General features: G+C 38.8%; 1 protein-coding gene across 3 annotated transcripts in view; it reads right to left on the minus strand.

Moving 5' to 3' along the window:
• ELOVL6 (ELOVL fatty acid elongase 6) overlaps nt 1-24,985 on the minus strand; it is a 134,596-nt gene that overhangs the window by 37,038 nt on the left and 72,573 nt on the right. For all 3 annotated transcript variants that reach the window (XM_060012889.1, XM_060012890.1, XM_060012888.1), the window contains one exon: nt 18,934-19,065. In XM_060012889.1, coding sequence (XP_059868872.1) covers nt 18,934-19,065 — 132 coding nt within the window. The remainder of the gene's footprint in view (nt 1-18,933; nt 19,066-24,985) is intronic.

Below are 24,985 nucleotides of genomic sequence, written 5' to 3' on the forward strand. Positions count from 1 at the left end.
TTCTGTTCATATGAAGTTCAAATAGAGTCAAATTAATCTGATGATAGAAGTCAGAGTAGTAGTTACTTCTGGGGAGATAATACTTGGGAAGGGGCACAGAGAGATGCTTCCAAGGTGCTGGTAATGTTTTATACCTTGATCTGGATGGGTTTTACGCAAGTGAGTTCACTTTGTTAGAAAAAAAATCATTGAGTTCTACATTTACTGTGTGTTCATTTTTCTGTATGATATACCAAAGATAAAAAGGCTTACAAAAAAAAATCCAAAAACCTTATTCTATGCCTACTACATACTAAATTCTTTTTAGGTACAAGTTCTTTTTAGGTTCAAGGGATTAAAAAAAGAGAAAAAGACAAGGAACCTAGTGTCAGAGTCTATATTCTAGTGTCTGTGGGGGGCAGATAACAATACATAAAAAGCAGCTTAAGGATTTCAGATAGTGGCAAGTGCCACAATGCTAAATAAAACTGGGTGAGGTGATAATGGTTAAGGATGGGGGACAGCGAGATCATCTGCTGAGGTCAGAGGAGGCCTCTCAGAGGAGGTGACACGTGAGCTAATGAAAAGGAGCCGGACTGGCCAAGACCTGGAGAGGAGCACGGCAGGTAGAGGGACGGACAACGGCAACGCAGGAGTGAGCTGCACGCGCTTGTCCTGCGAGGCCGGCGAGGCTGACAGCGACAGGGGCTACAGGGAAGCGTGGTTCAGGTGGGCAGGGACTAGCACTTGTACGGCCTTTGAGGATTTTTATGTGGTTACAGTGATAGTAATATTAAGAATTAACAATCAAAACCATAAAATTTATTTTATTCTAACTGCACTGCATAGGCATTGGTGGATTTTAAGCAGGGGAGTGACATGATGAGCTTTATGTTTTTAACGATAACTCAGACTTCTGTGTGAAGAACGGACTGTAATACAATCAGAAAGGCTACAATAATCAATATAACATAATAGTTAATATAATTAAGACTAATGTATAATTATTAACCATATTAAAAGATAATGATTTATCACTATATAAGAAATCCACCAGAGAGAACATTTAAACGGATATTATATCTCTCATTTCCAAATGAAAGACGATGCTGGCTGCTATGTGGTCACAGCAGACATGAACGGAAAGAAGTAGACAAATCTGTATACCTGACAGGACATCCTGAAACACCATGCGTGGTGCCAGATACCAAGGAAGACAGCTAAGATTTTTGGCCCGATGAACAAGGGTGGAAAATGATGCCAGGTACTGAGGTAGAGAGGAATCGGCTTAATTATTAATTTATTTGCATGTTAATTAATTAACGAAGTCGTATTGGGGAGTGGGTAGAGAGGAAATCCAGAGCTCTGTTTAGATATATTAGATATGAGAGGCATATCATATGCATATCCAAGTGAAGATGAAATAGCTTTCAGATGAAGGAAAGTTTGTAGTTTAGGGAAGAGATCAGGGCTGGACACTTCATTGGAGAGTCATCTGATATTTAAGCATGTGCTGAATGAGATGAGATCACTTAGGGAGAGAACTGAAATAGAGGGGAGAAGGGAGCACCTAACTGAGCCCTAGGATGCTTCAACTTTCGGCGGTCAGAGCAGAGGTATGCAACTGAGCACTGTGGCAGAGGTAGTGTGAGGAGACTGCTCTGAGGTCCGTTAGAGAGGCCATCTGAGCAGATGAGGGTGAGAGCAAAGGTTACTCCCTGTACTGAGCTTTGGGAACAGGAGGTAATCAGGCCATCTTGACTGCAAACTTTGATGAGCGTTATTAAAAAAAAAAACAAAACACCCCCATAGTTTAATTATAGCATATATACTTTAGGAAATAGAGGGGAAAAGGCTAGTCATGACCCTATCAGCATAACACAATGATCACAATTTGTATTACCTTCCATTTTTGCTCATTTTCCATTCATGGTTGAGCTGACAGTACCTAAGCGGAGCAGCCTACCTGGGTACCTTTCTTACTTATCATCAGCCATTTTCCCAGGTTGCTACCTAGTCTTCCTGAACCCCCTAGTCAATATCTGCATCACTATTCCACCAGATGCTTGCACTCCCTTCTTTTCACATTTCTCTCTACATTGCTTCTAATTACCTTTAAGTGTCAATAATGCTGCCCTGGGCTTCCCTGGTGGCGCAGTGGTTGAGAGTCCGCCTGCCGATGCAGGGGACACGGGTTCGTGCCCCGGTCGGGGAAGATCCCGCATGCCGCGGAGTGGCTGGGCCCGTGAGCCATGGCCGCTGAGCCTGCGCGTCTGGAGCCTGTGCTCCGCAACGGGAGAGGCCACAACAGTGAGAGGCCCGCGTACCGCAAAAAAAAAAAAAAAAAGCTGCCCTAAACATCATTATACATGAAGCCTCTCCTTGTTTTGCGTTATTTCCTTGGGATAAATTCTCAGTGGTGGAATTATTGAGTTAAAGGACCAGCTATGAACATTTTCCATAAAACTGGTTCAGACAATGTTGATTCTGAGGGAGGATAGGACAGTCAAGAGAGAAAACGCAAACCTATAATGAAACAGGAACTCGAGATTTGGCAAATCATATGTGCGTGTTGAGTGGAGGGAGGTGGGGTGGAGAAGGCAGAATCATGGAGACATTGCCCTCGTAGGAAGTCATAGCAGAGGTCTGAGACACGGCTGTAGGGCTGGCTTTGCCTCCCCTGGCTCTGCCAAGATGGCTTTAGGTCGACCAGAGAGCTGATTCATCAGGAAGCTGATTGAGATTATAACGCCCTGAGTGAAAGGTTACCAGAGCACTGCTGTTATCTCAGGTGCAAGCAAGAGACCAGTCCATGGTGCTGGAGGAAATGTCTGTAAAAAGGTCAGAGGCACAATAAGAAATGCAGGAGTAAGGGTCAAGTATGCCGTGGTTGGCAAGTCACAGTCTGATACCTCTGCAAAGCAGCTCACCATGCACTGGACTTCTCAGCTACTATACATCTCCTGAAAGTCTTTAGCTGTTCTATTGCCAATGTGTGTGCGTGTGTGTGGGTAGGGATGTCCCTGGACCCGGGCGGTGGGGGGAAGGGTAATGTGTCAGGGGCATATAAGAGCCCTGAAATTACACAGAAATTTTAACGATAGTAAACCATGGAGGTCGATAAAAATGCATATTTCTAAGCTCCACCACCAGGGGCTCCAATTTAATAGCTTTGGGGGAAGACCCAGAAACGGGAATTTTTAATAGACATTCCAGATGTTTTGATGCATGTGGTTACAGTTTGAGAAACTCAGTAGTTTCTCCTCCTTCCCTGGCTTATAAAATCATATTCCCCTCTTATGTAAGCCACTCATAAAGTCTTTCTGGAATTAGGACCTCTATTTCTGATTTTCCCAGTTATGTGAGCAGCATGGCATTGAGCAAAGAGCATGGGCTTTTGAGTCAGACCAACTAAAAGTGATTCTATAAGTAAATCTATAACATGATTCACCTATAAGCTGTACGTTCATGGGTAAATTTCTTCATCACTCTAAGCATCGGTTCCTTCTTTTGCAAAATAGGGACACAGTTGCACTTTATACGGATTTGGATCACGACACTGTGAAATATCGATGTATATACGATATTAATCAAGATGTATGTAAAATCTGAAGGAATATGAATTCCCTACATCTAAAATATACTCAAGAATCACACAATTTCGGGACTTCCCTGGTGACGCAGTGATTAAGAATCCGCCTGCCAATGCAGGGGACACGGGTTCAATCCCTGGTCTGGGAATATCCCACGTGCCGCAGAGCAACTAAGCCCGTGCGCCACAACTAGTGAAGCCCACGCGCCCTAGAGCCCGCGTGCCGCGACTACTGAGCCCATGAGCTCTAGAGCCCATGTGCTGCAACCACTGAGCCCACGTGCTGCAACCACTGAAGCCTGTGCACCTAGAACCCGTGCTCCGCAACAAGAGAAGCCACCACAATGAGAAGCCAGTGCACCGCAATTAAGAGTAGCCCCTGCTCCCCACAACTAGAAAGCCTGCGCTCAGCAACAAAGACCCAGTGCAGCCAAAAAGAAAAGAATCACACAATTTCAAAGCTGGTGGCGCGACTGATTAAAACTACCTTTACAATGCTGCCCATGGGAGCACCACATCAGTGGGGAACAGGAATACCCACAGCTTTGGTCATTACCTTCTGAACCACTTTGTTGTTCAGGTGCCTCACCTACTTCATCTTAAGAAGACTTAAGGGTGATTTTGGTGACTCCCAGGCTGTTACTTCAACAATCATTGCTGATAAATTATAACAAGGTTATCCAAGTATTCATTAAGGGGGTGGGGCTAGTGATAGAACAGAGAAACGTGTCAGAAACCAAGAACATTCAAATGAAGGAATAAAATTTAGATATGAAGAAAAGTTACTATTAGGTATGTATTTATTTGCTGTGTTTAAAATTATTCCTATGGGAAAAGGCTTTTGAATTATGAAAGTTCTGAAATATTTGAGCATACTGAAGAACTCATCCCATCTGAAAAAATGTGACCTCACTAGGATAGTATTTTCTGTTGTGAGCATAAGATAGCGTAGATAAAGCACCCAGCATATATCATCTGATCTGGTCATTAGGTTTGGAAATTTAGAGCAAAACCTATCATTTCTTCTCTATTCTAAACAGAGGGGACCTGTTCACTTTAAATCAGGGTAATCTTAAAAATTTTTGGTAAATAAAGAGTTTTCAGAACAATAAAAATTTCCCATTCAAACTTCCTGTTCCCCTCCCCAGCAAAGGCTTTCATGAATTACCTAAATAAAAGTCCCAAGGAAACCTGGTTGAAATCCTCAGCTCTTGGATTACTAAGGCAGCCTAGGAGTGGATAATGAGTCCGATTTCCTCTCTTCTTTATTGTCTGCGGTTTTGACTGGATGGTTCTCTACTATGCATTCTATTAGTCAAAGCAAAAAGACCACTTCTGAGAAAACTGCTCCCTTAGAAATATTTTTTATAAAATCCAGTCACTATTCTTGTACCTTGGCTCACATTTATTTCCTACTACAAGACCAGGGTTATCTGAACAGCCTGAAGACTTGGCAGTTCTAGAGGGTAATTATTCTCACTTTGGGACTTGATCCAATACAGGAAACAATAAAAGACTTCCGGAAGGTTTGCAAGCCCAGCTGTCTCTGACACTCCTCCTCATTCTGCAAAAATACTTGAATGAGTTTCTTAGTGCACCTGTCATTAATGCCAAAGCAGAGACTTGCCCTTACCTTGTTTGTGTAGCTACGTAAACTGCATTAAGAAACAATAATTTAAAACTTACGGTGGGATAAAGGAGGAGTTAAGTTTTTAAAGCAGGTCCTATTTTCTGGTCGGTTTTTTGTACAAAATACTTCTAATCAAAATGGTTTCTACTAGCTTCATTTTGTCAAAAGATTGCTCATCCTGTCCTTAAAAATTAGTCACTTTGGTTCTGCCTTTCCTTTTTGCATAAAGATTAAAAATACATGGTTTTATTGATTTTTGAAGAGTGCTTTAAATTATAAGTCTATTTAGGATTTATAGAACGTCTCACACGGTTTTGCCTAGAAGTTTCAAGAAAACAAGAGGCAGTGGTACAGAAGCTTCCAAACCCTTGAGTGATTCCTAGTCAAAGTGTTCAGTGGAACTAAGTTCAGAGTTTGTTTTCACCAAAGCCAACAGCAGGGTGTTAATGGCTTGTATATTTTATGGGAGGCAAAATGAGAACAAATATTACTTTCTATCCAAATGCTGGGCGCAGCAAGAGCAAGTGAAAGCACAAGGACTTACTTGAGTATACTGGTGTTTTAATGTAGAGACCCTACAATTGAACTTAGCCAGAACTTGCACAACAGATTTCTTTGTCCTCTAAAAAATTAAGGTCTTTTTAATTTGGATTATTCAATTTTTTCCCTTTCTAGCCGATGTTACTTTGATATATTTATATCAAATATATATAAACACATATATATTTATTATATATATTAATTATATATTAATATTTATTATATATTTTATATATTTGATATAAATATATCAAAGTACATCTGCTAGAAAGGGAAAAAAAAGAATAACCCAAGTGATAACCATAAATTTCATTGGGATAAAATGTTTATAAAAGACAAAATTAATAGTTCAGTCTTCTCCTCATGAAGAAATAGAAGTTCAGTCTTCTCCTCATGAAGAAACAGAAGTTCAGTCTTCTCCGCATGAAGAAGTATGGACACAGTGGAGTATGAAAACATGCATTTGGCTGACTATGACTATAGAAGGCTGCCTACACACCTGGTATCCATTTCCACTGGCAGTCTCACACGTGGATCATCATTGCCTTTCTGCATTTCTCAATAATTGAAATTCACTCCTAATAGATCTCATGCCTTTTTTGAGATGCAGGCAGAAGGTCAGGGCATTAGCTGCTAACATTGTGGATCATGAGATTCTTGCCAAACGAGAACTTTTCAACAGCTGGGCCAACCGTTCTTCTTGTCAAAGCTGCTCATCGTTCTGATATGATATCATGGCATCAAGACAGCAAGTCATAAGTGTTACAAATCCAGTGTTTCTACCTGAAGGGCCTTGGGCTGCATGACGAGCACAGCCATGATGATGAGCATGATGACGAAGAGGAAGAGAGCCGTAACTTAGGTACCCAGAGGGCAATAGGCTCCTATGTTGCAGTGATTTTCTTTGTAAAATACAACAGGCTTTAGGTTTATTGTCTAGAGTTAAAAGTGGGCAAATTACTTAAATCTTTCAGAATCTTGGTTTCCTCATTTGTAAAATGAGAAAGCACATACCTCAAGGCAGCTGTGAAAGTTAGGTAAGACAATGTATGAGTTTGGCACAGTGCCAGGTACCTAACGAACACCCAGTGAACAATATCCGTCATTGGTGTTAGCATTATAAGAGCAAAGACCAAAATTCTCTTAAAGCTTTTTTCCTTAATTCCAGATAACATTGCTGAATCTTGTGTGTTTCGGGGTGGGGGTGGGTTAGACTGTGTTTGGAGCAGGGGGACGTTTTCTCTGTGGGTTCTTTTTGAGCAGCAAGATTTATCATTGGTCATTTATCTACGTCGGAACGTTTGTACAGTAGGAACAGAAGTAGAAGCGAAGTGCCCTCCATTGATACTTCTGCCTGCCAGAACTCTGAAAAAGATGCAGCTTGTGCCCATCACCAGTGGCATTCTGCACATAAGGGTACCACACATTGCTTGTAGCATGTACCATCCTTCCAGTCACCATCCATATCCACATGTATACTTGAGACATAATTGTGAATCATTTTGTGCTGGAGCTGGAGACACAGGAGAAGAGAAGGCCTCTCCCGCACGGGGCCACAGGACTCAGCCTTCTGAAAACGCCAAAGAAAATCTGACTTTCCTTCTTTTGTTTTTGGCCGTGCTGTGTGGCTTGTGGGATCTTAGTTCCCCGACCAGGGATTGAACCCCGGCCCCCTGCAGTGGAAGCACAGAGTCCTAACCATTGGACTGCCAGGGAATTCCCTGACTAAACTTCTTTAGAACTATCTTCTGATCCAATTCCATTTGTAGTCTTAGCTTGTGTGTATGAATGTGAAGAATTATAGAATGTATTCTAAAGGGACGGCAGAAAAAAGGTTAATAAAATATTTCCAGGTCAGGCAAAGATGGAAGAAAACAGATATTATCAACTTAAGAAATACGCAAGGCAGGAAAATGTGCCTTTGCCTTTACTTTTAATGACTTTGAACTTTAACCTAGTTTTCCACTATGTATTTAGGGGTAAGTTCTTAAAGAGTGCAGGAAATTTCATATCTTTACATCTCAGCGGTGTCAATCAGCAGCTTAGAGAACGCTCAAGTGTGATTCCCTCACTGGTAGGTGTGACAAAAGATGTGTTTGGTCTCAGCAAAAATGTAAGAGGTGGCAAGAACGTCTTGAGAAGTTAAGATGTAACCTCCTGGGCCAGGCTGTCTGTTCAAAATTGGAAAAATTCTAGAGTTTTAATCATGTTCTTTTTAAAGGCAGAAATTCAATTTTTCTTCCTCAGCTCTTCTTTCTTGATCTCTGTGGCCTTGTCCTGGACCTTTTGATTTTTTTTGGCACCAAGATAGTATAAACTCCAGCTTAAAGCTAAACCCTTTCAGAGAACCCAAATCCCTGCCTCCTGCATAATAGAACTCTGAATAGCTAATGATTCATAATTTCTTCAAATGATAGGCAATTCTATAAGCTGTATTGAAGATTTCTGCTCCAGCTTGGGTTAACACAAATACCTAGAATCAATGACAATCTCTCCTGGCTACTTTAATCACCCTGCTCATCTGCTTCTCAGAACAAAAAAAAAAAAATATAAAAAGCCACCTTTCTGTCCACCATGTTACCATCAGTAATGAAATGAAAAGAATAAAAGAAAACCATCGCTGTATTATGCTGTTAGGAAAATGCAGTGTGAGAGCGATGAAATATTATGCCCCAGATCAATCATTTGAATCATACAGATTTGTTTCTAAACCCCAGGATTCCGAAAACTGTAAAGAAAATAGTGGATAGCAATGAATACAGTGAGGGTTACTTGGTACCGCAGCCTCTACCATACGTGACAATTCAGTCTTAAGTGATGAGAAGAAGGGTTCCAATAGTCCCCACCAATTTGCACTCACAGAGTTTTGGAAACAAATGGTAGGGAACGAGTTCCGAGAAGAACCAGCGATGGATTAAAGTAATCCATCTATTGGTGGCACGGGCTAGAAGAATTGCTGGTTACCAGGGAGAAAACTGGGCCCCCTCTTTCACATACAAAATCAAGTGGGATGTGGGCAGCCTGTCAGCTTCACAACATCATCAAAAATAGACGAGCAGTTACTATTTGGACTTATTGGTTGAAATACAGAGAATAAAAATTGACAGCTCTCGTGAAAGGACTGCCGATACTTTCAAGACTGAGGTCGGAAGGGGCCTGCGATAGCTGTTTCATATTTCCATTGATCTAACAGCTGTGGTTAAACCCTAGGGTGAGTTACCGATGTTTCTTTACTGAACCCTAATCTCATGTATTTCCTATAGTCCTTAACTCACCCCCATGCCTTGAGGACATGTGGACCGCGAGAGGAAGGAAGTTTAATCTCTCCGTATTTCAGTTAATTCTGTGCTTGCAAACAGGCCTCTCCAGAATAAACTTCTGCTACTTTTCCATGTTATTCATTTCGGTTTTTTCAGCCAATCTACAATTGTGGTTACTGCGGTTACTTCATCTTAATAATGGATGGGATGTCATATCATCTGATGCATTCCAGATTACGCAATCAGGCAATTTTATTAAAAGTTAGGTCTAAAGATTCTTTTAAGGATTCAATTTTTTGTTCAAAATCTTATATTTTTTTGTAAACTCTGCTAAACAAGAAGGATCCTTTAAGGATTTGTGAGGTAACACCAAAAGTTTATAAGCAAAGTGATCCTTAACTCAGCCTTAACTCAAAATAATCCTTAGCAAATGCTTCAGAAGTTATTATACTTACATCCTAAATTACTGTGACATCTCTTCGAGAACGCTCATGTTATTTCTCACACAAGTTTCAGGAAAGCTATGTTATTCCAGCTATTTAAATACTAATTCCTTTCGGTAAAATGATTTAAAATGCCTTGTGTGTCACTGTTTTAAGTTGTTATAGCACCTGAACTACAAACATATTACTGAAGTCCTATTTTTGTCCAAACTCAAATATATTAATGGATTACAGAGAATTAAAATTATGATAAAGGAATCTCAAGCTTAACATCAAATTATTGAAAGGGCATGCACCAAAATATTAATAGCAAATATCTGTGGGTAGTGAGATGAAAGGTTTTGCGTTTGTGCTTTTCCGTGGTTTTCAGTTTTACAAACAGAGAACTCTCACTCTTATAAGTAGAAAAAATTATTTACTAAAACTATGACTACTGGATAGTATTTCCAACTGTAAAGAAGCAAAGGTTGTCAAGTGGACGGTAGTTCTGGGAATAGGAGAGGCCACTGCTGCCTGGACTTGTATTAACATGCAGCTCCCTTCAGGTATCACACTGGGGACAGTCTGGGTCCTCTAAAAACTTACTACATTAACAACAACCTGTACACTTTTCTCCTATTTGGACTAGATCATTATACTAGGAGTGGATTTTTTTCTTAATTTGGAAGGCAAATCTGGAGCAGTAGAGAGACCTGCAGGTCTGTGCCATCCCCAGGTAAGGAAGGAGGGGTCAGCCTGCTAGAGGGCAAAGTACCACCTGCAAAGCAGGGTGATGCTTGTTCTCCTGGCTTTCCTTGCTAAACTCCTCTGCCAGTAGCTCTGAATTCTCCCTCATAATGGACATTAAAAAATATATTTTTTTAAAAAAGCAAAATATCATGAATTTAGTTAATCTAATCATTATTTTCCTGGAAATACCTGAAAATCCACATTGTTCCTGGATTCAAGGGAAAAGCAGAAAAAATATCCTATTTCCCCCTTGGGAGAAAAGACTTTCCAAAAAAGGCAAGGAAACTTACTAACAATTGTTTACAAACATCTTCTCTTCCCATTTTCATTTTGAAAAGCTAACAATTTATTCAACACCTGCTTGGACACTAGAGACACAGCAAAAAATCAGACAAAAATCCCTGCCCTCATGGAACTCAAAGTCGAGTAGGAGGGGAGAGAGAATGAATACGATCAGCAATATATATAGTGGGCCGGAAGGTGATACGCGTCAAGGAGAAAACTAAATCAGGCAAGGAAAAGGAGGAGAGAAGGTGGGGGATATTGTCATTTTAGACAGGGAGGGGAAGGCGAAATTTGAGCAAAGGTCTGAAGGAGGCGATGGACAAGGCATTAGAATATTGGGCAAGGAATGTTCTGGGCAGATGGGGCGGCAAGTGGGAGAGCCCTGAGGCAGCAGCTCTGCTAGCATGTTTGAGGAACAGCACAGCTGCCACTCTGGCCTGAGAGAGGAGGAGAGGTCAGAGAGTAACAAAGGCCCCACTGTGTAGCGCCCTGCAGGCCTCTGGAAGGCTCCTCCAACTGTATGACGTCAATCCCAGATTTCTTGAAGCACATTTCTACTTCTACAGGTGAAGCCCCCTGATACTAAAGGAAGACTGGACTGGGGCATGTCTGCGGCAATTGATACAAGAAATATAAAGGGCGAACAAGTGGAATGAATAAAAATGTCGATTACACGTGACTGGAGAAGTGGCCAAGTGTGAGATTTTTATTCATTAATTCAGAAACTGTGTGTGTGCCAAGGTGTTCCAGGAACAGCCAGACACTATTCTGGCTCCAGGGAACTCACATGGCCTCCCAGGGGGTACATAGGTAAGGCAGCATACAGCCTGGTTAAATGATGACGAACAACAAGGTCGGTAGAAGCTGAGATATGGGCTGAAATGATCAGAGAAGCCTTTATAGAGAAGACATCCTAAATTAAGATGAATAAGACTTAAAGAAAAAAAAATGGAGGAAGAATGGAGAAAGAGGAGGGATAATAGGTTCAAAGACAAGAAATGAGCATGGGCAAAGTATGTTTGTTTGGGGGTCAATGATCAGAGACATACGTCATCTTGAATGGAACGTTTGCATAGGGCAATGGTGAAAGGTCCGTCAAGGAAAGACTGTAATTTTTTTATGGGCAGGTTGAAGTTTCAACCTAAAGAAAAGGGCATTTCAATTAAGGTTTAAACACAGAAATGATATGGTATGTGAGTAGCTTGGATGGAGAAAACATTTGGGAAACAGGAATTGGTGGTTTGTAATACTTAAGATGTGAAGTGATGGAGGCCACGACTGGAGTGTCTGGTGTGGAAATGGAGATGAGACAGCTACTCGAGATATTCAAGAAGAATGTTACAACTTGGTGACCAGTTGAAAGAGTTATTTTTATAGTATTTTGAATGACTTAAAGATGTTCACTAGGAAAATAGTGACAAACTTTGAGAAATTTTAAAGGGTTATCAAAAAGGCATCTGGTTTGAATATTTTAAATTCAAGTGATGATATGTCACACGTTTGGAAATATTATAAACAGAAGAGCAAATTTCAGAGAAGAGGTCAATACTAAAAATAAAGATTTGTTAGGGGTAATTGGGCAAATGATGGTTAGAATTTTCCCTTTTTCTGTTTTATGAAGCCAACACAATTCTTCAGTGGGTTATAAACAGATTAACCATATCATTTACCATTCAAAGTGGGCCATTTTCTAGAGTGAAAGGGGAGCTGTTAATAATTACACCAAGATACTAGGCATAAAACTACGGTTACCCAGAGCACACCAGGAAGTACGGATTCTAGTTTATAGGTTCTATCTCACTTTAAAGGATGGAGAGTTGCCATTTCTTTACATAATTGCTCTTGGTTTTTCAAAATGAGTCAAGTGATTCAACTAGTGTCACAATAAATGGCCAAAAGAAAGGTTCCCAAATTATCCTTCCAGCTACACATACACAATGAACTCAGGGTCACTGTCAGAAAACAGAAAACAAAAAACATTCTTAATTCCAACTATAAATCTGCCATTATTGGGGTGTGTGTTTGGACCAACAGGGTACAGAGTTTGTGTTTTGATATAAACTTACTTTGTTTAACATACACCTACATTTTGCCAGAATCTTATAAAATGACTACAATTGCTAGCTTTCTTTTAGTTGCTATCCACACTTGAATCAAACACAGTTATCTTTTTCTTATTTAACTTTTTTGTAATGACAAAGTCATACAAAATTAGTGGAAGCCTCCTTTGGACCCTCTTTGATCCCATCGCTCTCCCTGCCTCCAGAAACATATAATCACTAGCCTGAACTTTTTAAACATTGTTTTTACGCTACGGGTTATTAAACTTTTCATACGTGGTATCACATTCCCATGATTATTCATCAGTTTTTGCTTTTCTACTTCTAAGCATATGCTTTCTAGAAGTATCTTTTGCTTTGTTACTTTTGCCCTTTTGATGCTACATCTTAAAATGTGAAATTTATAACCTGTCATTGATAAAATAGCAGCTTTTCTCCTATGACATTTATAATTTATGTATCCATTTCCTTTATATCATTAATATCACTGTAATCATTATCTGTAATGTTCTCTGTGGATTAAGGACCACTTCTGGCAACCATATAGCAAAATACTAGATACAAGGTGCTCGAGTATAAATTAAGTTCTGAAATTTTCCATGTTTCATCATTTTGCAGGTCAATGATGTACTTAACTCCTTCAAAATGGGTTTTTAGAGTGTCATATTTTTCTCATCTGAACAGTTTCAGTTGGTTTTATTATATATCTGTTTCTTTAAAAATAAGCCACTTGCCAATAATGCTTCTAATATTAAATATTGATGGGTGTGTGTATAAAACCACGAATAGATTTGATTAAATGCCATTCATCTGCTGCTCTGCCCTGTTAAATATACTTTTCTGAATGTGTCCTATGCTATATATAAGCTCTTTGTTCATGAAAATCTTACTAAATAAAGAAAAAGAGTAATTTTCTATTCGTCTTGAATATATCTTATACTTAAGCCAAAGATGAAATTCAATGACAAAATAAAAATATGGCCAGGAGATAAAAATGAGTTTCAACAGGGAAAATTTCTCATTAATAACAAGGCAAAAAGTCAAACTGTAAAGTGAGGCTATCTGGCTTTGAGCAAATAAAGCATAAAACAATTGAGGCCAGAGTGAATCACCAGGAAACAGGAATAAACATATTTGAAGCAGGTGTGACATTGGCCTCTATACACAAGCAGCACAAAGTAATTAACACTAATGTGCACTGACTAGACAACCTGCTTTGACCTGCTCTGGGTCAGAGACCTAGAAGAAGGCTCCTTGTGCTGCCAATGAGTGGAAAACACTGCCAGACAGATACCTGGTAAAGGCTGCTTGAATCAGAAGCACGCACGCATCTGCACCCAATCTAGAAGGGTTTGAAGTTATTAAATCAATACACAGAAAGTCCTTTACAAATCGACTGAAGTAACCCAGGTGAGATGTCATAGCAACAGGATTTAAAGACTAGGCAGCGTCTGGGAAGAATGGATGGCTGGCACCTTGAAGGGTTTGATGCTGTTTGCCATAAGCAACAGTCTCATCTAAAGGACTTACTAATTCAAGTTACCAGAAATCTTCTCAGAATTTACCCTAAGGAAATATTCAAACATGCAGCGCCAACAAACGCCACCTGGAATTATCTCATCAAATAAGGAAATGCTTATCCTTGGGTTGGGTGAAAGTAGGCTGCTGTGCCCCACCCAGTCATATCCATAAAGACTAATTGACACCAGAAGCTGATGGCTTAGATCTAAAAGGTGAAGCAGGGTTTGCGGGTAATGGGAAGAAATTGTCAAGAAAACCCCAGAGAAATCATTCTCCAGTGAAATAAACCCATGGCGGGCCTAGGGAAAACCTCACTTGATCATATCCTATCTACTCCTTCAAAACTTATGACAGCTTTCAATAAATTATATTGTATTCAGCCTGTATGAAGTCTGCTATCATATTCAGTCAACACCCAAAGGTAAAGAGAAAGAAAACATTCTACAGGTAATGTTCGCCAAATTATACAAAAAACCCCACTTCTTTCTGAAGCAGAGCAGTAAAGAAGAGAGGGTTTTTCTTTTTGCTTAGGGAGCCTACATATCTGATTTAATTTCCACCCAGTTGTCTTAGTTCATGAGTAAACACAGTTTGGAGTATCCGGAAATACGTCACAGTTGGGTCTCTAGTTACTATAAAGAGCTAATAGGCAAGCTTGAAAAGCTGGGGAAAAGACATTAGTTCTAAGCAGTAAAATATATAAAAACACTTTTCAGAAAAATCTTACTGTTCTTTGCCCTCCACCCCCTCATTTCCAATTCCTCTAACAGAAAAGTTTGGTTCTCTTTCCCTTTCCTTCTTTTTCCAAATCCATGATATCACATCCTATTAGTAGTAAGGAGTGGGCAGTGGAGTAGATGTTTGGTCCTTAACGTCCTACTGAATTGCATACCATCTGATGCAGGACTGTCTCTTGTGTAAGGACTTTGTATACTTCTATATTAGACACCGTTTACAGGTGGATTTAAAAATTTGTGAATTATAGTTAAGAGCCATTCAAAATTTTCTACAAAAACATATTCTTGTAATAATGAGGTTATCTTATATGACCAAGATAGGAGGATTTTTATTAATACCCATCAAAACATCTGTTTGTGAGAAGAGCTTATTTTTGATGCTTTATGTCAATTTCATTCAAAAGCTATTTGGATTCTAAAATAAAGAGCAAATATCACTTGAGATTCTCTAGGCTGTGTATGAGATTGTATATGCATGTGTGTATATTTTAGAAAATGTTTTGAATGCAGAAAAGCACAAAGAATAATCAACAGCCAATATCTAGAATCGGGTTGTCAACAGTATGTTTGCTTCATTTGTTTTGAAAAGGAAGATAACGCATAGCAAAAAAAATTTAAATCCTCTCTGCTTCCAAACTACCAGTCCACTAGAGCCAAGCTCTACAAGCACTGAAAGTTTTTCTGCTTTATTTTCCAGGAAATAGTAGGCAATCAATAAAAGTCTGTCTCCTCTGCCTTTCCATAGACGTAAGAATCAAGTATATTTTCTTCCAGTATCTTTTTAGATACTTTACAAATACTTAAATGTATTAATGAACAGCATGTTTCATGTCTAGGAGTAAAATTTACATAAACATTACATAAAAAATCATTCTGTATGTAGCCTTTTTCATTCAATACACTGTTGACCAGAATTCTTTAAGCACAGAGAAACCTCAATATACTCTTCCTAACATGGAACCATGTTCAACTGATACAACCAGAGAATTCCATAATAATGTTTTCCAAATAACTGATCAGAATATTATGATAAATTTTTACAAGACCCTAGACAGTCCATGCTTGGACGCCTCCGTGTAGTTCCAGCTTTTAAAATTTTATACAAAACATGGCTCTGAAGAAAGTAAAGTAACACATAGAATTAAGGAAATGGAAGATGCAATTAGAACCTGTCAATCTAAAAAAGACTTGGTAGTGTTAACAACTATTGCACATGCATTGTGGGGTAAGTAAATGAGTAACTACTGGCTGACATTGGGAACTTGGATTTTGGCATAGGAGGAAGGAGAAATGAGGTAATTAAGTAAAAACTCTCTAGGCATAAATATGAATTGGAAGTATCAGTACTAACTCTGGATACATTTCTTTCAAAAAATAAATAATTTTCTATTTCTAGGCCCTCTGAGAGGAAATAAGAACTACCTTAGGGAAAACCACCCCTAGTACTTAGAGAGTCATTTCTAAATACTATCTCCCTTTCCCAAGGGAACTTGGGATGAACTTGGGATCCTTTGAGAAATGACTGGTTCCAGTTCTGGACAAGGAATAGGCAACACGCTTGGCCTGCAACAGCTTGTCATCCCTGCCCCCCGCCCCCATACACACACAAACACGCACACACATACACAGAATCGAGCTATGAGCACTACTCAGTACACGGACAAGGATTCAGGAGCCAATCTGAAGAAACTCCCACTGGCCAAACATGGGATAACTTAGCATCTAAAAGAATAATGGCAATGGACTACAATACACCAAATCCAAATTCATCTCAAAATCACTGACATGTAAAAAAGGATAAATCTATGAGCTCTTAACGATACTTAAAAAAACCCATTATTCACATGCTAAGTAATCAAAATTTTTTTGAAACTGCTAAATATGACCAAAGAATCAAGCATTTATCCTGCCTTTGCTACACTAACTTCTTGTAAAAAGTTCTGTCAAACATTAAACCTAAATATAATAAAATTTCTAGATCTAACTAACAACTAACGAAGAATACAGGGGACAGAAGAATATGATCAGTAACATCCAGCCTGGGGGAAACTCTAAAAGGAAAATGATTTGGATTCTCCAAAGGATGGCTTATGAGTGGGAGGAGGGGCTTGGAGAGGAAGGAAGAAACCTCTTAGTTTAAGGAAATCAACCAATGGAAATGTGTGAACCCATCTGGACCAGGATTGTTTGTATTTTTTAGGTCCTTATTAGTTATCTATTTTATATATAGTAGTGTGTATGTCAGTTAGGTCAGGATTCTTAAAAATAAATTGTAATAAAAAAGAACCATTCATGAGACAACTGGAGAAACTGGAACACTCAATAATAAAGAATTATTACTAATTTAGACGAGGTAATGATACTGTGATCGATTTTTTAATGACTACTTTTAGAAATGGTATCATTTCATTCAGAAATATTTGAGTCTGTATTACTTCCAAATAATTTGGGGACAAGGGAGAGGTTGGTAGGGATATAGATGAAATAAGATTAACACTGTTGATAACTGTTTAAGCAGGGTAACAGGTGCATGGGGGTCCTTGAACTCCCTTCTCTGCTTATATATGTTAAGGTTAAACAAAAAACAAAAACAGGGCTTCCCTGGTGGTGCAGTGGTTGAGAGTCCGCCTGCCGATGCAGCAGACACGGGTTCGTGCCCCGGTCCGGGAAGATCCCACATGCCGCGGAGCGGCTGGGCCGGTGAGCCATGGCCGCTGAGCCTGCGCGTCCGGAGCCTGTGCTCCGCAACGGGAGAGGCCACAGCAGTGAGAGGCCCGCGTACCGCAAAAAACAAAAACAAAAGATAAAGACTCAAGGGATGTTGAAAGATCTGTAAAATGCTGAAAGGCATCATTAACAATTTTTTCCTCAAATATCAAAATACTTTAGGTGAGGCATACTGTGAACCTTCAATGTAAATAAAAATGAAAATGCTGCTTTGTATTAGAGAATTCCAACCTGATACATATTGAAATGGAAGGAGTCTTTAGTGACAGAGTCAAATCACAAGTACCTCAAATGTTGCACCCTACAAAACGCACCGAAATAAAGAGTGCATGCGGTGGTAGCAAGCAAAGGAGTATTTCAGTTGCAGGGAGCCAACCTAATGGAGACGTACAGATCATCAGTTTGCAAAAATCCTCCTCCTGCCTGATCATCTTTAATAAGCCTCAAGTGACTAATGAGAGGCTTTTGATGATACCATCTATTTCTCCTTAGCAGTAGAACAGTTAATATGTAATATGAAAAAAGTAGAAATGCTCCTAAATATTAAAATGAATAGGTTTTTATTCTGTAGCATATCTATCCATACCTGCCCCCCTACACCCCAAGCCTAGTTATCAACTTGCTGGTTTTGACAAGCAAAACACAAATAGAACAGGTGCCTTTGTTAGCACTGAAGGTAAATTCTGGCACCTGTTTGGACACCAGCTGTGTGCTAATTCGTCTTATGATTGCCAAATATTACAAAACTACGAATGTTCCTTCAGGCTTCCAGGTGTGGGTCTGGATGTTGGCTGGCAGATGTCCCTGGAGAGACCAGGCCTGGTTCTGACAGTCTCTATGATGAGTTTTAGCCAGTGCAAAGTAAGACTTGGCTGCATAAGCCTGTGCCTGCGAGGCAGTTCAGGCAGTGAGGGTGGAGGATACTTTGGGGGATGCGGAACAAAAACATTCTCTGGTCTAGTGATACTAACAGACAGGTGTCCGGTGTCTGGTCACATGCCTGAAAGCCATTTTTGATTAAGTACTAGTCAGTAGCAGCATGCCCACCACATTGGAACCCTACTCTACCATACACTTCCACAGTTTACTGCTGTGGCTTTCCATTTAGCCCTTCATCTATACTTATATGACAAAAATAATGGAGTTGATGCTCTGCTTCTAGTCCTAGGACATAAACTGAATTACTGCATGAACAGTTTGGACAAGAAAGGAGATGGCCTGAGAGCTCTCAAAATTAGAGCCTGAGTACAATGTGGTAAGTTTGGTTGCAATGAAGGCTTTCCCTCTGGACATGGGTTTATTTTACACCCTTAATAATCAAAAATATGAGATGTATGATAAAATGTTCGATTGTTGCTTCTTTCAGCGGAGTCTGATGAAATGGATGGATTTTATTTGGAAAATGAAAAAAAACAAACAAAGAAACCTACCTGAAGACTGCAAGGGTCAGAGACCAGAGCACTAATGGCTTCCTCAGTTCAAACTTCGCCCGTTTGTTCATTAGGTGCCGACCACCGAAGATAAAGGCAGCATACAGAGCAGAAAACAGGAAAGATTTCTTCCTATGAACAAACAGAGAACCAAAATCTTATGAAATAAAGATCTTTAAGCAATTATTTTTATCCATTAGAATTCTATATTTATTCATTGTTCATCAACTTTTATACCACTCTCCTCTTGCTAAGCACCAAAAACATTCTTGGGAATGTGCCCCCTTCACTGAAGAGAGAATGTTTATCCATTTGGCAACATGGCGGCTGTTGAATCCTCTCCTGACAAATTAGGTCATCTGGATTAACCAACCCATATCAGGATAGATTTTCTTTTTGGGCTCTATAACTATAAACATTTCAACAACATAGCACTGAGGTAAAAAAGAAACCTTTTCACTGAGAGAATTATTTTTCAGAGTTTGTTGGACCATTTAGATAGATGAATTTTAAAAAAGGAATTCTTTTTATTGCAAATAAAATATTAGGTGACAGAGTTGTGTCCTAGGACAAGAAGGTCTTTTAAAATGTCATCTTCCTAAAAGGCTAATGATACTAAAAAATGATTTTGGAGAAATACTTGATGATTTGAAACACTACAATTAAGCTACATGACTTAAAGCCCCCCCAAGATGGATTCCTGACATCTTCTCCACCAAGGGAGGCAGGTATTAAATTTCAGTATTATCATCAATAATAGGCCTGTCAGACATCATACAATGCAATAGGAAGAACACAGAACCACCTACAGTACAGTGGCCTAAAACCTTGAGCTTGAATCTCATCAAATATCTGATTTTACTACCTGCTTATAGGAAAGATAGGGGATAAAGCCAAACTTTGGACATTCTGTAGGACAGCTGATTTCTTCAAAATGTCAGTGGTAAGAAATCAAAATCTGGGACTGTTCTAGATTAAAAGTGACTTGAGAGACATAACAATCAAAGGTAACAGGCAGAACTTCTTTGGATCCATATTTGAACAAACCAATTGTTTAAAAAAAATCTTTAATAAAATCAGAAAGTTATCAGTCATAGTCTTAAAAGCTCTTATCAGTTAATATTTATGGGTGAAATTATATGTCTTGGATTTGCGTTAAAATACTCTGGGAAACACACAGAACTCAAGCAATATTAAGAATGGAGAGACAACACAAGACTAACAAAAAAGATAATGGAACACAGGGGCCCATGAGTCCTTTTCTCTTTTTGTTAGTCAGATTTAGGTGGGAGTTTCAGTCAGGAAGGTCTAACTAAATAAAATCTGCATGTCCTGCTGGTTTATTATCGTACCAAGGAGAAGTGAACAATAGTATTGATAAAGAACAAACAACACAAAGCTTTTGTAGACTTTGATTCAACAGAAAGTAACAGAGGCTGTGTAAATAACTGAAACATCTGAGTATATCTTCTGATATGATAAAGCAATGTTTCTTTTAAAATGGGTATTCCTCACTCAGGTTAAAATGGAAAGGGCTGAAAAATAAGATACAAGATATAATACAAAAAGCAAAATGCATTAACTGAAGAGCATTACTTGTAAAAGGCTTCATATTTTTTCCCCTAACCACTACCGTGTATTGCTGACTCATGAGCGATCTTATTATTTACAGAAGCATCACTCCTCCTCCAGTGAGTGCAAGTGACCTACCTGGTGAACCCCACCAAATAAAGCAGTGATTCCCGAAATCAACTGGTAAATAGTGTCAAATAAATCACTTCCACTGAGTGTCGCAAACTCTTGGAAACACAAGACCTGGCACACAGTAAGTGCTTAATAAACACCTGTTGAATGATCACGATCTTGTCATATCAAATTTTCTAATGGGGAAAATATCTATGCACCTAGGCACATGGGGGCTCAGTGAACACTAACTGAGTAAATGAACAGTTGTGCTTTCCCAGTAATGTCTTAATAACTAAAGAATAAAATATTCAGAAAGAAACATACCATCCATTTTCTTCCTCCAGAAAGAAAGAGACTATTTCTATATTTCAAAGAGAAGTGGAAATGAGACGATTTTATGGAAACTGTAACTATTGAACATTTCAAGAAGAGAGTATTTTTGGCCATAACTATATTTATTGCTTTACTTCTTTGAAGTTTGCAAGTGTATGGCATTACTTTAAATGTCAGAATCACTGCATTTACATGCATATAAGCAAGGACTCACTCAAGAAAAACAAAATTTAAGAAGTTAATGTAGATAATAGTAATATGGAAAAGTATATATTCTTTTCTAAATTATAAAGGTAATGATAAGTGACAATAATCATGGTATTATGATTTAGGGAGTGATTCCTGTGGGTAGAGATAGTGCTAAAAACCTTTGTTATTTAATCCTCCTAATCATCCTTAATGTAGGTAAAACATTATCTCCATGTTATAGCTTAGGAACCTGGCTTAGAGGTTAAGCAGCCTCAGATCTCCCTGCTCGCCTGTGGTAAACTTTTGGAGGAAAGAAGGGTGTGTCTGCTAAGTTATAAGAATTCCTTAAACCCTCCTTCTGACTTGCAAGGTTATTGTGCAACTTTGCGGCACAATGTTTAACTGTGAAAAGATGAAGAGAAATCTCTACAGGTTTGGTTCAACTGTCATATTTTCTGGGCGTGGAACACTTTGATCACAACCCTCCTCATCTCCTGCATAACAAATTCACTATATATACCACTGAAAACTCTTCCTTACAATTATTTATCGTTCTTTCTTAAAATTAGTCAATCTAATTCCAAGTTTGGTTATAGTTAGATTAATTACATTACTTACAGTTATGAACTAAGTTAAGTGACTGTCCATATGATCCCATCATTCTAGCCTAAGGGAAAAATAATGTGCCTTGAAGAACCAGCAAAAGAATAAAAATCTTCTCTCTGTATTTCTTCCTCAAATTTCTTCAGTTCTAGAATGAGAATTAGCCCTAATGGACTACTAGCTTCCTGGCGAGGACCATTCTTGTTTGCATGTTTTCTAAAGATCTCTTTAAGAATCTTCAATTCCACACAGCTAGGACAAACAAGTCAATCAACATAAACATGCAGAATTTGAGAATTGCGAGGGACAAATTTCCTTGTTCTACAGAAGAGGAAATGCGGGGCGGGTGCTGATGACATTGGTTGCTCAGGGTCACGTGGCCGCATATTGCATATTGGTCAAAACTACCAAAAATTGTAATGGCCGTGATCAAGCAGGTAGGTAAACATAAATCAATTGTCTAGGTTACATCTGGGTCACAGGCAGTCAATAATAGGAACTGATACTTGTTTAATTATAAGTGCTATAATAAAAATAAGTGACTTATCGTATCTTATATAAATCTTCCACTATGGTGAAATTTAAATAATGCTTTGGCAACAGTAGATGGACTTGGAAGGCAGTATGCTAAGTGAAAGGAGTCATATAAGAAAGACTAATACTGTATGGTATCACTTATATATGGAATCTAAAAAATACAACAAAGTAATGAATATAACAGAAAAGAAGCAGAATCACAGATATAGAGAACAAACTAGTGGTTACCAGTGGGGAGAGGAAGGGGAGGGGCAATGAAGATGTGAGAGAGCAGAAGGAACAAACTATTAGGTATAAGATAGGCTACAAGGTTGTATTCTACAACACGGGGAATATAGCCAGTGTTTTGTAATAACTGTAAATGGAGTGTAACCTTTTAAAATTGTATTAAAAGTAAATGCACAAAAAATAAAAAAAGGTAAGTAATGCTTTGGGTTAATTTAGAACTAAGCTTAGGCTTCTTCTAAAAGAGGGAGTCATCTAAGGAAGCATTAGCTCTTACCTCTTCAATGGAGTAACCAAAATTTATCATTTATAGATGAATGTTATGCTTTTTCCATTTTACTTAGAAGAAAATTTTTCTTTAGGCAAATGGGCGATTTAAACTATCTTTCCATTCTGGTATCTCTTTGGTAAAGGTTCAGTTATAGTCAAATGAATAATGACTTGCCGCTGGCCCACTTACTATTTAATGTGGATAGATGACTTCCCTAAAGCTTCAACAGTAATCCAATCATACTTCATATTGTGACAGGCCTCCATAGCTGGGTATAATGGTAACACTACATTGTTTTATTATCAGATAATTAGCAATTTCGAGATGGTATGGGCTCTTGTTTAGGAAGTCTTAAATGCACAATCATATAGCACAACCTTTAACTGTAGGTACTTAATACTTTTCAGGAGGTGATTCTGTAGCTGTAATTACGAAGTAACCAACCAAATAAGGATCACGCAAATGAAATACTGATATGCTTTGAGCTTGTCATGCTTGTATTTACCCTTTTTTCCCTTTTACTTCTGTCATCAATGAGAATAATGAAATAATTAGTGAATGTGAATAATAATTAGTCCACAATTAATCAAAACAATGGTTTATCCTTTATCCTTAAAGAGCTGGATTTCTTTATCATGGTACTTCGTTCCAAAACATTCCTAGATGCTTTTTCTATTCTGACCTATTCTGAGTAGCTGCTTATGATTTGTATTTATTGTTCTGCCTCACAACACTTCTTAAAGGGTATGTATATATTCAAATGTTTTTTTTTTCCCCCAACTCCTGGGATTCCACTGAAACCAGTACCTAGTAACTAGAGTCCCTTAATGCTCACATCAAGATCTCTGCCAGGTGACCTGCACTCCTTTGGAACTCAGACAAGTTTATCTGAGAATGGCAAAACTTTCATGTGGGTAGCATTTCACATAGGATAATTGCTAATGAGCACCTTGGGGAGATGACCTGAGCTCCTTTATGTCAGTGACCTTGTTTTTACAGCTACTGTGTATGTGTGAGACACAAGGAGTTGTGAAAGGGAAAATTAAGCTGTGAGGGAGAAAAGGAAAGAAAAGAAAAGGAGACCTAAAAGCATCTATTTTGGCTGATCTACCTGGTACATAGAAAGTTTCCACCTTTCTATGTGTGAAGAGTGAAGCTGAGAAAGTATGTTACTCAGTAAGGCCACATCTTTTTTAAGGTTTCTCCTTTAGTTCCGTTGCTGATTCAAGTCAGAAAATAATTCAAGGTTCTGAAAGTAGTTATAGGACACATATGAATTGCAGACTGTAAAAACCAATGAACAGAAACCTCAATTAAATAGCGTCAGGAGACCAGAAGGGGGCGCTCTCCTGCCCCCGACCACAGCAGAGCCCAACAGGAAGAAGACTCCTCTTCTCTCATGGCAACAACTCAGCCAATGAAAAGCCATGGACTCTGTTTACTACTGCCCTCCCCACTTCCCTTTCCCCTCTATAAGAGCCTTTCTCCTTTCCTTCCTCTGTGGTGACTTGCACGTGGCTTGCCATGGTTGTAGACCCCAAATTGCAATTCTCTGCTGATCCCCAATAAACCCATCTTTGCTGGAGAAATATCTGGTCATCTATTTGTTTGAGGTCAACAAGACCCAGAGACTGAAGGAAATACACTGCTTTTTGCCAACAAGATACTCAGTAGATGTGTATGGTGGTTAAAATTTGATAAGGATATAAAGGAAGGTTTTCTGGTGAGGGATCCCGAAGTTGTGCTCCTGGAGCTCTAGCCAGGGCTGGACTGTGTCACTTTCTTGAGAATTCCACCAAGAGTTCATAGAGGCATTTTTCTATATTAAAAATAGTGGAAAATTTTCAGCAGTTTTTATTCATAAGTAAATTATAACTGGGAATTAACTCTGTGCCCAGAAATTCTGACAAAGAATAGTTTTGTGAATAGTGGAATATGTCCATAATTAATACAAATGAATGGTGACTTTATAATTGCAAGACAAGCCATGACTAAAGAAAAGGGTGTTATTCTAATCTGTTGTGTTTGACCCAGCAAATGATGTGTGATTTCTGAGCTTCTTTGAGTTGCAAACGCCTCTGCTTCTCATCCTGCTTTCCCCTAGATGCTAATTTAAAGATCACAGATTCTCTTTGTTTAAGGTGAGAAAACCATTCTTTTGTAATTCAGTCTTTCTATTGCCAAAGTAGGTCACAATCAAAGTAGTCA

Source organism: Delphinus delphis, chromosome 5, assembly GCF_949987515.2.
Source record: "Delphinus delphis chromosome 5, mDelDel1.2, whole genome shotgun sequence".
Classification (NCBI taxonomy): Eukaryota; Metazoa; Chordata; class Mammalia; order Artiodactyla; family Delphinidae; genus Delphinus; species Delphinus delphis.